The sequence below is a fragment of the Lucilia cuprina genome, chromosome 3, assembly GCF_022045245.1.
Source record: "Lucilia cuprina isolate Lc7/37 chromosome 3, ASM2204524v1, whole genome shotgun sequence".
Lineage (NCBI taxonomy): Eukaryota > Metazoa > Arthropoda > Insecta > Diptera > Calliphoridae > Lucilia > Lucilia cuprina.
The window spans coordinates 55853938-55870185 of record NC_060951.1 but is presented as its reverse complement, the minus strand read 5'-3'; the positions used below and the strand labels follow the sequence as shown (position 1 = coordinate 55870185).

At 27.1% G+C, this 16248-nt stretch overlaps 1 protein-coding gene across 1 annotated transcript; it reads right to left on the bottom strand.

The window, feature by feature from the left end:
- Nucleotides 1-2760: 2760 nt before the first annotated feature.
- LOC111678606 (glutamine synthetase 2 cytoplasmic) lies at nucleotides 2761-15010 on the bottom strand. Its single transcript, XM_023440004.2, has 5 exons — nucleotides 14858-15010; nucleotides 14578-14762; nucleotides 3842-4182; nucleotides 3588-3779; nucleotides 2761-3522 (listed from the first exon to the last, which is right to left on the bottom strand). The coding sequence occupies exons 2-5, from the start codon at nucleotides 14759-14761 to the stop codon at nucleotides 3130-3132; spliced, it is 1110 nt and encodes a 369-aa protein (XP_023295772.1). The 5' UTR covers nucleotide 14762; nucleotides 14858-15010; the 3' UTR covers nucleotides 2761-3129.
- Between the last annotated feature and the right edge of the window lie 1238 nt (nucleotides 15011-16248).

The following is a 16248-nucleotide window of genomic DNA, read 5'->3' as shown; positions in this document are numbered from 1 at the left end:
ATTTTGTTATTGATCATATATTCTCCTATAGAAAATTGATCAATTACTCATACATTCTGATCCTAATTCCCTATATAAAAGTAATAAATCTAGACTAAGACTAAAAAGTGTGATCAATTTCCTAAAGAAATCATTAATTGATCACTTTTTTATAGAAATAAAGCAATATAATGATCAGTTACTAGTTACTGATCTATCAGTGATCAGTAATTTATATCTTTTCCTATATAGATAAAATGAATCTTATAAAAAAAGAGTGATCAGATTCTGATACATCTTGATTAGAAACTGAACCATATTTTTCTACAGAAAAGGGAGATCAGTTGCTGATTCATCTATTTCTATAGAAAAGATTGATTAGTTTTCTATAAAAAAGAGTGATACATTTCCTAAAGAAATCATTAATTGATAACTCTTTAAGAAATAAAGGAATATAATGATCTGTTACTGATCCATTATTGATCCATATTTTTCATAAAGAAATAGGATCAGTGATCGATTTTTACTGATTCATAGAAAAGAGTGATCAGTTACTTAACCATCTTTTCCTATGGAAAAGGAAGATCAGAAGTGTGATCAGCTATTGATCATCTATCTTTTTTAATAAAATTATCCATAATTCCTAGACGAGTTTTAGTTACTGATCACTTTCAATAGAAAAAGGTGATCAGTTACAGATAATTTTTTCCTAGATAAAAAAGTGATCAGTTACAGACAATTTTTTCCTATAGAAAAAAGTGATCAGTAATTTTTCCTTTTAAAAAAGTGATAAGTGAGAAGTGATCATTCTTTCTTATAGAAAAAGGTGATAAATTACTAATCATATTTACCTAAAAAAATTAACTGATCGTTTACTGATATATATGTTTTTTTGTTTAATTTTTAACTGATCACTTTATAAAAACGTTAAATACTAAATTAACCCTCGGTCATACACATGTTCCGATAGTCACTTACGTAGCGTATGTATCTGGCGAGATACACTATGTATTTCAGTACATTTATATGAAAAATATGCCGTTTTAGTAACAATATTACGATATCTAACAATATTTGTAGAGGGTACCTGGAGACTCAAACCCCTAACCAAATTAGAAATATATTAAAAATTTAAATTCGTAAAATATCTGGCATGACGAAGGGTTAAAAAAAAAATAATTTTTGATTAAAATGCATGACAATTGTTAAGTGCAGTCAATGTTATTTCCTTTACTAATAACATTTAATGGGTTAATACAACAAACACGCTATCTAAAATTAATTGAACAATTACAATTTAATCTGCTATAAATATTAAATTAATACTAGACATTACAAAAATGATCGCACGACAACAAAAAAACATCAAAAAACTAAATTGTTTTAAATGAATGACCAGCAGTAAATTTAGATTTAATAACAAATCAAAAAAAAAAATGTTATCAAATTATAAAAAAAACATAATAATAACGATTGAAATAAAATAAATATGATTGACAGTAAGACAGATATTTTAGACATTAGTTAAATTCATTCATAAGAAAAAAGCGGCTAGTTATAAAAAATATATATTTCCAATTTAGAAAATATATATTAATATATAGAACTAAATTAAGCTAAACACATGGTAACAAGTATTATTTAAATAAATGGTTTTCTTGTTTTTAAACATTATTAATTAATTATTATTAGCAAAAAAATTTACATCACTCACCCGTGTTAGCATTAACAAATAGTTTGGATTTATTTACTAGTTCGACATATTTGAATTCATTCATTTAGTAGTAGTATTGTTGTTATTGCAATGATTCAAACCTTTAATAAAAAACCTTTAATTACAATTAGTCTTTATCTAAATGTTAATAATTAATAGTTTGTTTTAGTGGAAATTTATTGTCAAGTCAATAAACTTTAGCAGTCAGTCACCTGTACAAATATGTAAAATTTTTCCTAACAAGTCTATTGTATTGCGTATTGATTTTTTTTACCGGATTATTCAAAATAATACACCAGACTATAGTCCAGACTGGACTAAGATACAGACCACATTGTATACTATAGTATGGACTAGACTATAGTTTTAACTATTGACTAGGCTATAGACTTAACTATAGACTGGACTAACGACTAGACTATAGACTTAACTATATACTTGACTAAGGACTAGACTATAGACTAGACCACACTATAGACTTGACTAGACTATAGACTAGACTATAGACTAGACTATAGACTAGACTAGACTATAGACTAGACTATAGACTAGACTATAGACTAGACTATAGACTAGACTATAGACTAGACTATAGACTAGACTATAGACTAGACTATAGACTAGACTATAGACTAGACTATAGACTAGGCTATAGACTATACTACAGACTAGACTATAGACTAGATATATGTAGTTATAGACATAACTATAGACTCGACTATAGACCGGACTAAAGATTAGACTAGAAACAATACTATAGACTAGACTATATATTAGGCTATAGACTAGGTTATAGAGTACACTATAGGCTTTACTTGAGACTTAGCTATAGGCTAGACTATAAACTAGACTGTAGATTATACTATAGACTACAGTATAGACTATAGCCAATACTATAGTCAAGTCTATAGTCAAACTATAGCCATGACTGTAAGATCTGCATGATTGAATACACTTCTACACTTTATGTTTTTTAATGAATATTGAATTCAGGAACCTAACTACTATTTTTGATCTATTTTTGATCTATTTAACTTCATGAAAAGCAGTTCTAAATATTCAAAATATTTTTTTCATATATTGTTCATTTTTTAACTTTATTGTAATATATAATTATAGATATAATAACTGAGTTATGAGTAAATAATGTCATTACATAAATTGTCTTTTATTATTATTAAACAAGAAAAAAGAAACTAAAAATAAAATTATAAATAGAAAAATAACCAAACATTAAGTGAGGCTGAGTTTTAAAATTAATAACATTTAAAAAAAAGTAATAACAACAAAAAATAAAAAACGAAATACTATGACAAGTTTTAACAAAAATACAGAAATTCTTCGTTTAACATAAAATCATTTGGAAACAAAACGTTTAGAGACATTTTCAAGGATCAAATACAACAAAAATTTTGCCTATTAGTTCCGATCGTGATCTATTCATTTAAACAGATTGTGCGCAAAATGGCCTCAACTACAGCGTAGGGATCACAGTTAGAGCTAGGACGACGATCTTCAAAGTAGCCTTTGCCCTCATCGTTGACACCACGAGGTATGCGTATGGAACAGCCACGATTGGCTACACCAGCACTAAAGTCATTAATGGAACTAGTCTCATGATGGCCAGTCAAACGACGAGCATTATCTTGACCCTGTTTGGGATCATAGGCACGAATGTGACGATCATGATGTTTAGACATTTTGGCAACAGCCTTTTCAATTTCCTTAATGCCACCATCTTCACGCATGGTCTTGGTAGAGATGTTGGTGTGGGCACCAGCACCGTTCCAGTCACCAGGCACGGGCTTGGGATCTAAAGTAGCTACAATCTGTAAAAAATTAATTGCAAATTAGTTTTGTTTAAATTTTTGGATTGAGGTGTAGTAATACTTACTCCAAATTCTTCAGCTATGCGATGTAATAAAAATCTAGACATCCATAAATCATCACCCACTGAAATGCCCAAACAGGGTCCTACCTGATATTCCCATTGGGCTGGCATCACCTCTGCATTGGTGCCGGAAATTTTGATGCCAGCATATAAACAAGCTCTATAATGAGCATCCACTACATCACGGGCATAAACCTTAAATTGAAAAGTTTTATATGACATTTCTAGGTTAAAAAATATATTTTAAAAAATATTACCTTATTAGCACCCACACCACAATAGTAGGGCCCCTGGGGTCCAGGGAAACCATTCTTGGGCCAGCCCAATGGATGACCATCAAAATCAAGGAATGTATACTCTTGTTCAATACCAAACCAAGGTTCTTCATCCAAACATTTATTGACAACTTCTAGACAAGTTTTACGATGATTTGTATCGGTGGGAGTGCCGTCAAATTTATAGGTATCACACATAACCAAAATATTATTGCCGCGACGGAAGGGATCACGATAAATGGCTACGGGATGTAAATAGGTATCGGAATTGGATCCCTTAGCTTGATAACAAGAACTGCCATCATAATTCCAAATGGGAAGATCTAAAAAAAGAGAAATATAATAAACATTATAACATTTTTTCACTAGACAAGTTTCAGAAACTTTTTGCGCTTTATACAGAAGCTAAATTCCTAACTATCTTCTAAATCTCTCTATTAATCTATTAATTGTTGTATAATTTTCCTATTTAAGAAAATTACTACTCGAGTTTAAACCACAAAATATGTTTTTCTTATGTTCGAAATGAAATTTTACATTTAATCTCCATTTTAAACTATTAAATAACACTAAATATGTCAATCATTTTGGCGCAAAATTATTCAAATTGAATTGTTTTCAAATGCCAATAATTATATACCTACTATATTATAATACGTTTTAATTTAAATCGCTATTGGTATTAGAAAATAAATGTATTGTTTATTAAATAATAACAAATAACAACAATAAATGAAAAAAATAATAGATAACATTTTGAAATTTAAGATGAAAACATGATATCAATAATACTATATAGTTTAAGAGAAAGGAAACGTGTTTAGAAAGATCGATTTCAAAATAGATAATTACTATATAATAGATATGAAAAAAACATTTTAAGTTCATGTCTATTTTATTTAGCGAAAATAATGGGTGTTGAATGAAAATATATAAATAGCTTAAATTAAAAATTTTATACTTAATACGTACTTAAATCAAATAATTTGTAATTCGTTTTAGTAAAAACGATCCCGAAAGACTATTAAAACTGATCTGAAATGATCATTAAAATCTATTGTCCGACTGAACGTATGGATTCTGTAAAAAGTGAAGTACGGTCATTGTTCGGCGTTCGGTCAGAATTTCACCAAAATTTCATAAGAACTTTATAAGTCATTAATAGAACCCTTCCCCTAAGCCTCTAATGGAAAATTAAACTATTGTCAATCAAAGTATTTAGACAAATTTAACAAACAGTTTTTGTTATGAAAAACTCATTACTGTCTTGATTTCGAAAGAGTTAATATTTCATAAATATTCACTCACCACTATCGCCAATCATCATTTCAAGTGAAATATTTTCCCTTTTCACTTTTTTCGTTCACTAACTTTTTTGTCGGGAAAAAATTCCCCTCTTCTGAAATTTGTTGATGGAATTTTGTAAACATTGAACTGCTATTCCATACAATATTAACTATTGTGAATGAATTGTTCACAACAAGTTCGAGGGAAATGAAAATTTAAAGGGAATAATAAATTATAAATTTAATCAAATTTCCAAAAATTCAAATTTTCAGTTTCATTAAATACCAGAAGTTTCATTAAAAATATTCACCCCTATCGCCAATCAACATTTCACGGAAAATATGTTCCCTTTTCACTTTTTCCCCGTTCTTTTACTTTACTTTTCTAAAGTTTTCTAACGCGAAAAATGTTTCTCTGTTGTGAAATTTTTGTAAACAATGAACAGCTGTTGTATACAAAATCAACTTATTGTCAGTCTTAATTCAGGTCTGAGTTGTGGAACAACTCTTCGTCATCGCGATTATGTTTTAAACGCATTCAGGCTTGTGTTTATAACCTGGCTTACTACAGTTTTGTGTCTCTCTCGCACTAATTGTGTTGTTCACACAAACCTCATACATTTTTACCGCCTTAAGGCCATAGAATACCCAAATGTTTATACCCTGGTGGAGACCATTAAAACTCAGGCGTTTATACCCCCAGTAAAGACCATTAAACCTCAACTGTTTATACTCTGATGGAGACCATTAAAACTTTTCAACATTAGTGGTGAAGAATAATTTAAAACTCCAATTTTACTTAAGTTTTCAAAGGTTTCAAGCTTTCTCTATGAAAATATAGGTGGACTTGAAAGATATTCTATAAACCAACTAGGGATACCCTGGAATTTTGCTTTTAAGCTCAGCCATATTCAACTCAATAAAAAACTATTAAAAAAAATCAACTATTGTGAATGAATTCTTCACAGCAAGTTTTTCCTTCCAGGAATGAACATTTTAAAGAAAACACTATGACTTTGCATAATAGTATAATTTTTTAATTAAAAATACGTTTTTAAACATTTAATTTTCATTAAAAATATGATTTTTTAAATATTTTTAATTATTTGAATAATTTTTTTTAAAAACACTGCCTTTTTTACACACCCTTTTTTTAAATTCATTAATAACTACCAGGCAACTTTAGAAAGCAAACAACAACAAAAACAATGACTACAACAACTATATACGACCACAACTGATCCATTTTGCAAAAAAAGCAATTTTATAAATAATATTAAAAATATTAAACTATTAAAACTAAGATAAATTTGTAGGTCAACAAGGTTACAAGATTAAAAAGATAAACGTTTATTTTAACCATCTTTGGAAGAATATTGTAAAATAGATTTATTACACTTTTAGGAAAATATAAAAAATATTCATAATAAAAAAAATCCATTCTCCATTTTAGGCTTATGAAATTATAAAACAATTATTTTAAAGAACTGCATTATAAACGAGATATTTTGATGCTTATTTTATATTTGTATAAATAAACAAAAATTACATTTATTGTTGAATTTAGTTCATTTTGAAATATTCTAAAGTTTTACATATTAAAATATGTAGTAGTGTGATAATTTATTAAAATATTCACGTTTTTAATGCAACAAGTAATTTGTAATTTTATACTTATTCACAACAAACAACACAAAGGGTGGTGCGAAAAGTGTTGGTAATAAAAATAACTAATAACTTTTATTAGGGTATTCTACTTCACCAATTTTGAATGTTATGTTTTTAATTTTAAAGTTTTTTTTTTATTGAAACACCCTGTTTGGACATGTGCATACATAATAAAATATTTAATTATATGCATTTTCTTATTATAACTTATTTTTGTTGTAATATATTTTAATATTTTTTAATTGTTAAAACAAATGCCGGCTAATTTGCAAAAAAAAGGGACTCACTTTTTTTCGCTGTAAACAATAGTATTTAATTCCATGTGACAACAATTAATGACACTTATTTAGTTGAATAGAAAATTTAAATATTTTTTTCTATAAACATTTTTATTATTTAAATGAAACAGCTGTTTTACGCTAAACAATTTGTTAGAAATCATCAAAGGAATTGAAAAGCTTTTTTTCCACAATTTTCACGGTTCCTTCTCACTGCTTAAAATTAACCAAACGGCTCAGTGGCTGCATAACTTTAAACCCTTGAAATCATAATGTAAAACTGTTAACAACAAAAAGCTTCCAAAATCTTTTGCGGTTCATACACTTGAAAAAATAATTAAGCAATTCGTATATAAATCAATCTAAAACTTGAACAAAGTACTAACGAATCGTTTAAGTGCAAAAAAACTGAATTTCAGCCTCTTTTGGGACAAAGTGATCTTGTGACAATGTACTTATTTTGAGAATTTTCGAATTAATTTACGATCAATTACATACTAAAATACCTAAAAAAGAACAAAATACTTGATTCAAGAACGGTTTCGTTAAGTACTAATAACATAATTTAAGCTTATTTTAAGACAAACACCCCTATCGCCGAAAGAAGTGAAAATTTTGAAATTTTCATTTCCCTCGAGGGAAAATTGCTATCGTGAACTTGTTGTAAACAATTCAATCACAATAGATGATTTTGTATGGAACAGCTGTTCAATGTTTACAAAATTTCATCAACAAATTTCACAACAGTCGAATTTTTTCACAACAAAAAAGTTAGTGAACGAAAAAAGTGAAAAGGGAACATATTTCACGTAAAATGATGATTGGTGATAGGGGTGAAAGTGATCTTACAATCTACTTATTTTGATTGATATAAGAATGATTTAAGAATGCCTAAGACTAAATTATTATCAAAATAGACTTGATTTAAGCTCGTTTAAAACTTGATTTCAGAACAATGGAAGAAAACTATTTGCAGTCAAAAAGAGAGCGTTAAACCCCTCATTAGCAAATATATAGACCAATATTAAACTAACAGCATCTAAATATTACAAGAGATATAGTTTTTACTCTATACAGTGGATGTATTAAGTAAACAACATATTTAGCGTTGATATAAATGATGCCAAAACAGTGACTATTGTGAATTGATAACTTTTCCATTTGCAAAAAGAAACTCAAAAGAAAATTTTCAATATTTGTTTAGTGAAATTATTATGAAATAATGAAATCAAAATTTAAAAATATTACTTAAATACTGTGAAAATTTTTATAATTTTATAATTAAAATAAAAAAAATTTAAAAGTTTGTCAAAGTAAAATTTCCGTAAATAGCTCAACTACGTATTATTGTTTATATATACATATATATTTTGTTCAACTAATTTTAGGTAAAATCAACAATTACTGATCATAATGGCTTTATGCCAAAAGAAAACAAATCACAAAAGAAAAAATACTATAATATAAACTACTTCCTTTAAACAAAGTAAAATGCAATTATTAGAAAAAAAGTGTTAAAGAGATGTTATTTTTACAAAAAAACCTTCACAGAATCAGAATTTTCAGTCACGAATATTCCAAGAACTTTTCATTCACACTACATGCTGTTGTTCGTAACAACTAGGTTTTGTTTGAATTGTCAAACATTATATTGCTCTATTCTTTTTTGCTACGATAGAACAAGAATTTCAATATCGTGAATGTTCCGAGAACTATTCATTCTCATTATCTAGAGATTATTATAATAAATTTCTGTATGTGTATTTAGATCATTATTTTCATTACATGTAATAAAGAGCATCTAAAACTATTAGTAATTGGTTCTAGTTTTAAAATTTCCCTATTTATTTAATCAAATAACTTTTGTTCAGTCACGAATATTCCGAGTACTTTTCTATTAAGAATATGCTGTTATTCCTAACAACTAGGTATTGTTTGAATCTTCATTCTACTTTCTTCTTTTTTTGTAATAATAGATCAAATATTTATCTATCGTGAATGCTTCGAAAACTGCCATTCTCATTAAATTGTTCTCATTATCTAGAAATTTTTTCAATAAATCATTACGTGCAGTAAAAAGCCGTCTTAAACTATTAGTGATTGGTTTTAGTCTTTCATCTTTATTGTGATTGATTGAACTTTATTCATTTATTCATTCTTTTCTCTTTCCTTTTTTAAAAAGTAAAAGTTCCGAGAACTTTTCAATTTTTTTAATTTGGTACTGTTTAAATATTCGAACATTTATTTTAAGAATTTTCATTATTTGAAGAACTTACAAGACTTTTCGAATATAATATTACATTGTCATAGGCGTTAAGAGATCGGTTCTAGTTTTTATACTTTCATCTTTATTGTGATTAAATGTGATTTATCATTGTATTCTCTTTCCAATTTTGTTAAAAGTATGTAAAAGTTTTCTCTCACGAATGATCTAAGAACTGTTCATTTAAAGCAAATGATTTTTTCTTCGAATGGTTTAAATTTTCGAATAATTGTTTAAAAACTCTCATGATATAGAAATTATGTTAATAACTTTGCCAAACATTTTTTTATCACTTTTGTTTTAGGTTACACTAAAGAAAAAATTTTCTTATCGCGATTATTCCGTGAACTGTTCATTCACAATAATTTGCTGTGTTATTAACAGCTGTAAATTCTTTATAAAATTCTATGAAAAAAAATTACTAATTAAAATGAATTACTAAACTTTTTCCATTACCCTGTATTCTGTATTATTTTAAGTAAATAAAATTATATGTAAATTTTATTTTTGTAAATACTGTAACAATAACAACAATAAATAATTATAATATTTCTTGTTTAGCTCTGACGACAATTGAAGAATCTCCATAGATTTATCTTAATTATAGAAAATTGCACAAGAAAAAAAACTTAATTATGTTCATAGTAAATTGAAATGTTTAAAATAATATTTACCGTAATTATAACACATAAGTATTTTAGCACTTATTTATTTTCTTTTTTGAAAATTTTCAAAAAAAAAAACAATTGAGATTTTTCAAGTGCAAATTAGCCAGTAAGTAATTTACGTTTTGTTTCAATTGTAATTCTTTTTTGTCACCATCTGTTGTTCAGCAAGACAATTGTTTATACTTATGTATGTATGTATGTATGTATGTATGTATGTATATATTTTTGTCTAATTTAAAAGTAAAATGTTTTTATTCACACATACATACATATATACATATTTAGAGAAATGCAATGAATTGCAATTTTAGGTTTGTAGTTGATCGCGTTTTTTGCATAATAATTTTTTTGTAATTTTCAACCTGCCACTATAGTACACCCCCCTTTTGTTTAGAATTTGTTTGCATTCATATTTTAAACGTTCATATATGTATGTTTATAAATATTTCCGTATGTTTTGTTGTCTCTTAGGAAATAATATTTTTATAAAATAATTAAACATTAATTTTAAAAATTTCATTGAATGCTTCTTCAAATGATTTGAGTTTATTTTGTTTGTTTAGAAACAAAATTTTGCATTTCGTGCTGTCTAAAGTTAATTGTAATTTAAACCAGTTAAGTTTGGTTTAACATTTAAAGTCATGACTGTGTTCAAAATTAATTATTTTAACAAAAAAAAAAAACCTCTACGGATAAAATGATTTTATTACTAAATAAAATAACTGCTTGTTAATTTGTTATAAAAAAATGTATTATTAAAACAATTAATTTTATTTTTAAATCATTTTTCTTAATAAGAAAAAAAAAATCCCAAGTTTAAATTTAACTTTAAATTTTCGAAACTTTTAACAGATTTAAAAAGTACAAATAGTGTAGTCTGTGGACTAATCATGGACTAGTCTATTGATTGGTCAGTAAACTAGTCTTTTGACTATTCTTTGGAACAGTATATAGACTATGGAATAGTCTATAGACTATTTTATGGACTAGTCCATGAACTAGTCTATTAACTATTCTACTATTTAGTGTATGGAATAGTCTATGGACTAGTTAATGGGCGAGTCCTTTGACTAGACTATGGATTAATCGTGGACTAGTTTATTGATTAGCCTATTGACTGAACTAGTCTATTTACTAATCTGTGAACTAGTCTATTGACTAATCTATGAACTAGTCTATTAACTACTCTATGATCTAGTGTATGGAATGGTCTATTGACTAATCTATGGACTAGTCTATTGACTATTTTGTGGACTAGTCTATGAACTAGTCTATAAACTATTCTACGACCAAATGTATGGAATAGTCTATGGACTAGTCAATGGGCAAGTCTATTGACTAGATTATAGATTAATCGTGGACTAGTTTATTGATTAGCCTATCTTTCAACTAGTCTAATGACTAATTTATAAACTAGTCTATTAACTACTCTATGGATTAGTGTATGGAATAGTCTATTGACTAATCTATGGACTAGTCTATTGACTATTTTGTGGACTAGTCCATGAACTAGTCTATAAACTATTCTACGACCTAGTGTATGGAATAGTCTATGGACTAGTCAATGGGCAAGTCTATTGACTAGACTATAGATTAATCGTGGACTAGTTTATTGATTAGCCTATTGCCTGAACTAGTCTATTGACTAATCTATGAACTAGTCTATTAACTCCTCTATGGTCTAGTGTATGGTCTATTGACTAATCTATGGACTAGTCTATTGACTATTTTGTGGACCAGTCTATAAACTATTCTACGACCTAGTGTATGGAATAGTCTATGGACTAGTCAATGGGCAAGTCTATTGACTAGTCTATTAACTATTCTATGACATATGGAATAGTCTATTGACTAATCTGTGGACTAGTCTATTGATTAGTATTTTGGCTAGTATGTATAAGATCCAGTCTGGAGATCATATATAGTCTATTCAGGGATTAGTGTATGGATTAGTCTATTGACTAGGCTATGGGCTAGACTATCGACTAGTATATAGACTATTCTATGGAATATTCTATCGTGTTGTCTATGAACTAGCGTACTGACTAGTTAGGAGATCTGGGGATTAGTCTGTTAAGAAGATTTTTGGCTAATTTATGTCAAACTATAATAACTAGTTTATGGACTTAAATAGGGTATAATCTATCAACTAGACTATGGACTAGTTGAGTGACTAAACTAGTCTATATACCAGTATATTTTTTAGACTTCTGACTAGTCTGCTGATTAACTATTAAGTTTGCTATTAAATAGTACATGAACTAATCTTTAGGTTAGACAATGTACTACACTATATACTTGGCTGGTAACTACTCTTCTGACTAATTCTAATTTTTAAAGTTCGAATTTGGAAAATGTAAGAAATTGCAATCCAATAGAACTAAAATTATATTTTTATGAATCTTCATGATCTAGTTTTAGTTTTAACAATTGTCAGCCTATTGATTAGTCTATAGAAAAGTTGGGGTAGTCTATTAATGAACTAGTCTATTGACTAGCTTTTGTCTAGTTTGTGTACTAGCCTAGGAATCATCTTACATAAGATTTGCTGTTAAAAATTCATTGGAAAAGGCAGCTGATTATAAATAATAAATTATTTATTGTTTAACATGTGTTTATAGATTTCTAATTCTTTCTTGTATACTGCTATTTAAAATCAAATTAATATTCAACAAAATATAAAATGCCCCCTTTAGAATATAAAAAAATATTATTAGATATAGTAATAAGATTAAGTTGTTAAAAGGGGAACGTATGCCAAGGATGAGACAAAGTTAATAATTACATTAACAAAGTGTTCTTTAATGGAAACAAAATAAAGATTTCAAATTTATTTTTAGAACAAATTTTACCCTGTCTCATCACTGTGCACTTTTATCAATTTAATTATCAATTTATTTAACCGTTAAAAAAGCAATTATTTAGTTAAACATTTTAACAAATGCATATTAACATACATATATGTATCTTTAATACAGATGACTAAATGTATGTGTTTTTTTTCAACAAATTTTAAAAAAGTCTCTGCACGTGATTGCATTTAATTATTTTGTAGTCGCGTATTAATGTTATTGACTTTAAAAGGCTTAGTAGTTATAATCGAAAAAAAAACGAAATCTCTGCCAGACAAATTAACAAGAATATAACAATGTGTATAGATTTTTGTCAATGAAGTAAAACGTTTAGAGTTAATTTCAGTTAATGGTTAATGGCTTACTAAGCTTCAAGTGTTTTCTTTTAAAGCTACTGACTCTTTACAATAAATGAAGAAAAAAAAGTTTTAATTGTTTAATTGTTGTTATCGATGATAGTTGTGGCGTATAAGTGTTAAATCAATTTTATCACTCATACGGCTTGATGGTACTTTTTCTTATCTGCAATTAGGTCTGTTTTGTTTTGTGTGTAGATAGTTTTTATTTTTGCAATTTTCTTTTGTTTTTCCAGAAATATACAAACATAGAAAAATAGTAAAAGTGGAGATGAGAGTAAATAATAAATTTGTGGTTATAAGCAATAATCGTATAAAATTAACAGTGAAATAGAGTGAGAGTTCTGTGACAGGTTACAAAAATAATGATATGAATTAAAAAATGAAAAGAAATGCTCACAATCGAGAGTTTTTTTTTTCGACATTAAGTTCGAATCTTCGAACACGACTTTAAATGTCTATTTTCTGAAACAACATTAAAAAATTTTTAAAATTCATGAACAATTTAACATTTTTTTTCGAAATTCTCAGAATTTAAATTTCGAAAATGTTTAAAATTACACTCCAATAAAACTAAAATTTATTTTTTTATGAATCCTCGTAATCTAAAGATAATTTTAGCAGTTAAAAAAAAAATCGAATTTTAGTTCGAATTTTCGAACATAACTTAGAAAGCCTATTTTCTGAAATAATACCAAAAATACTTTAAAATGCATGAAAAAATTTAATTTTTTCAAAATTTTTAAAGTTTGAAGTTCGAAAATAAAAGAAATTGAGATCCAATAGAACTAAAATTATATTTTTATGAATCCTGATAATTTTGAAAGTTGTAAAATTTTTCGAACTTAAATTCGAATTTTCATGACATAAAAAGTCTGTTTTCTGAAACTACATTGAAAATAAAAATAAAAAATTTTAATTATTTTGCAAAATTTTCCAAGTTCGAAATTCGAAAATGTAGAAAATTGCACATTAATGAAACTAAAACTTTATTTTAATAAATGCTCATGAACTAGAGATTATTTTAACAGTTTTTCGAACTTAAGTTCGAATATTCGAAAAAAAAACAATTTTTTGATTTCGAAATTGTAAAAAATGTCAGAAATTGCACTTGGTTAAAACTAATTGATATTTTAATAAATGTTTAAAGTTTAAATAGGTTGTTTCTTTTATTTTCTTAAAAATTTCAAATGGATATCTTGTCCCTTAAGAAAATCTTTTAATAACATTATTTTTTTAACGCGCAAATAAACATTTTATCTATTTCAAATCACAAATCACTTTAACACATTTTTCATTTAATTTCAATTCACAATAAGTACATATTTCCTTTTTCACACCACTTACCACTTGGTTTCTCGGGAATAAAATCCAAAGTACGATCCTTGCAACGTAAATCTTCGCCAGTACCATCAATCCAGACATAAGTAGCCTGAACGATGTTCTCTTTCAAAGGCAAACTTAAATAACGATCTAAAATCGTTTTGTTAATGTGAGCATTGGGTGAATCTTCCAAAATTCTATTCGACATGCTAAACGTTAATAAAAATACACAAATAATTAGGAATTTTTTCCGTTAAATATAACAATTATTTTTCTATAATTTATATTTCAAAAAAATATTTACTTTCACTAGTTGTTATTAAAAGGAATGTTTAAATTTCAGTTTTTATATTTAAAAAAAATGTAAAAATTTCACTTTTATTTTATTATTGCTGTAGTTTTCTACTCGTTATTCGCGCAAACGCTACTGGAACGCAACTAATCTGGAATATAACATTCAATCAGAATTTATAACGTGAATTTCCTTCTTTTTGCTTTAAGTTTTTCGAACACAATAATAAAAATGCTAGTAAAAACTCATATGAAAATAGTAAAAACAAAAGCAAAATTATAGAATTAAATAAAAAGCATTAAATAATTCTACAAATGCAATTTTGTATTTGATTTGTTTTTGTTGCTTTTGCTTTTGTTTTCGTTTGTTTTATAAATAAATGATCCCACTATTCAGAAGTCAGTGTAACAAGCAACGAAAACAACAATGACGACAATATTACTATGCACAGTGGTTGCAGTTGAAATATTAAAATCATTTATTTAATAAGCAAGTAATTAAAGGAAACTGATACAAGACTAATGCCGCGTCTAGTTTTACACAACAACGATCTGTCAATTAAAAGCTGTGATAGGTAACCAGGTTAGTAAGTAAAGGGCCTTCACACGATCACACTTTAGGTACGTTGAGTTTAAAAATTTGTATAAAATAACAACAGAGCAATAAGGAAACAGCTGTTTCGTAGTTAGATAGATCGTTAGATAGATAGATAGATAGATAGATAGATAGATAGATAGATAGATAGATAGATAGATAGATAGATAGATAGATAGATAGATAGATAGATAGATAGATAGATAGATAGATAGATAGATAGATAGATAGAAAATTTCAAATGGATATCTTGTCCCTTAAGAAAATCTTTGAATAACATTATTTTTTAACGCGCAAATAAACATTTTATCTATTTCAAATCACAAATCACTTTAACACATTTTTCATTTAATTTCAATTCACAATAAGTACATATTTCATAAATAAGTAGTAGTTAGTTAGTTAGTTAGTTGTGCTGTCGACAGAGCCTGTGTTGGAAATCAAACACACAACGACCAGTCTAGTAAACTCAAACACTAACCACTAACATACCGAAGTCCTCAGTTATTTAAATTGACTAGTGCTTCTGGTGCAAATAGCACATCTATCTGGATAACACTCTAAGATCTTGGAATCCAGGTAAGCGGGTATTTATATTTATCTTATTCAAAGAAAGGGCAACTGGACATCTTTTACATCTTTATATTTTACATATTTAGAGGGTAAAAATGCGATGTTGGAACCTATTTTTATCCTAATTGATCAATTACAGAACGTATTATATTAAACTTTACTCTAAAAATTTATATCTTTCATCCATTCACACCACTGTTTGAGAGACATTATAAACAATAAAAATATCAAAATAA

Coding starts and splice junctions, on each gene's coding strand:
- LOC111678606 (XM_023440004.2), bottom strand. CDS start 14,761: ATGTCGAATAGAATTTTGGAAGATTCACCCAATGCTCACATTAACAAA. Junction 4,183..14,577: donor TATTCCCGAGAAACCAAGTG/GTAAGTGGTGTG, acceptor CTCTTTTTTTAG/ATCTTCCCATTTGGAATTAT. Junction 3,780..3,841: donor GTGGTGTGGGTGCTAATAAG/GTAATATTTTTT, acceptor TTTCAATTTAAG/GTTTATGCCCGTGATGTAGT.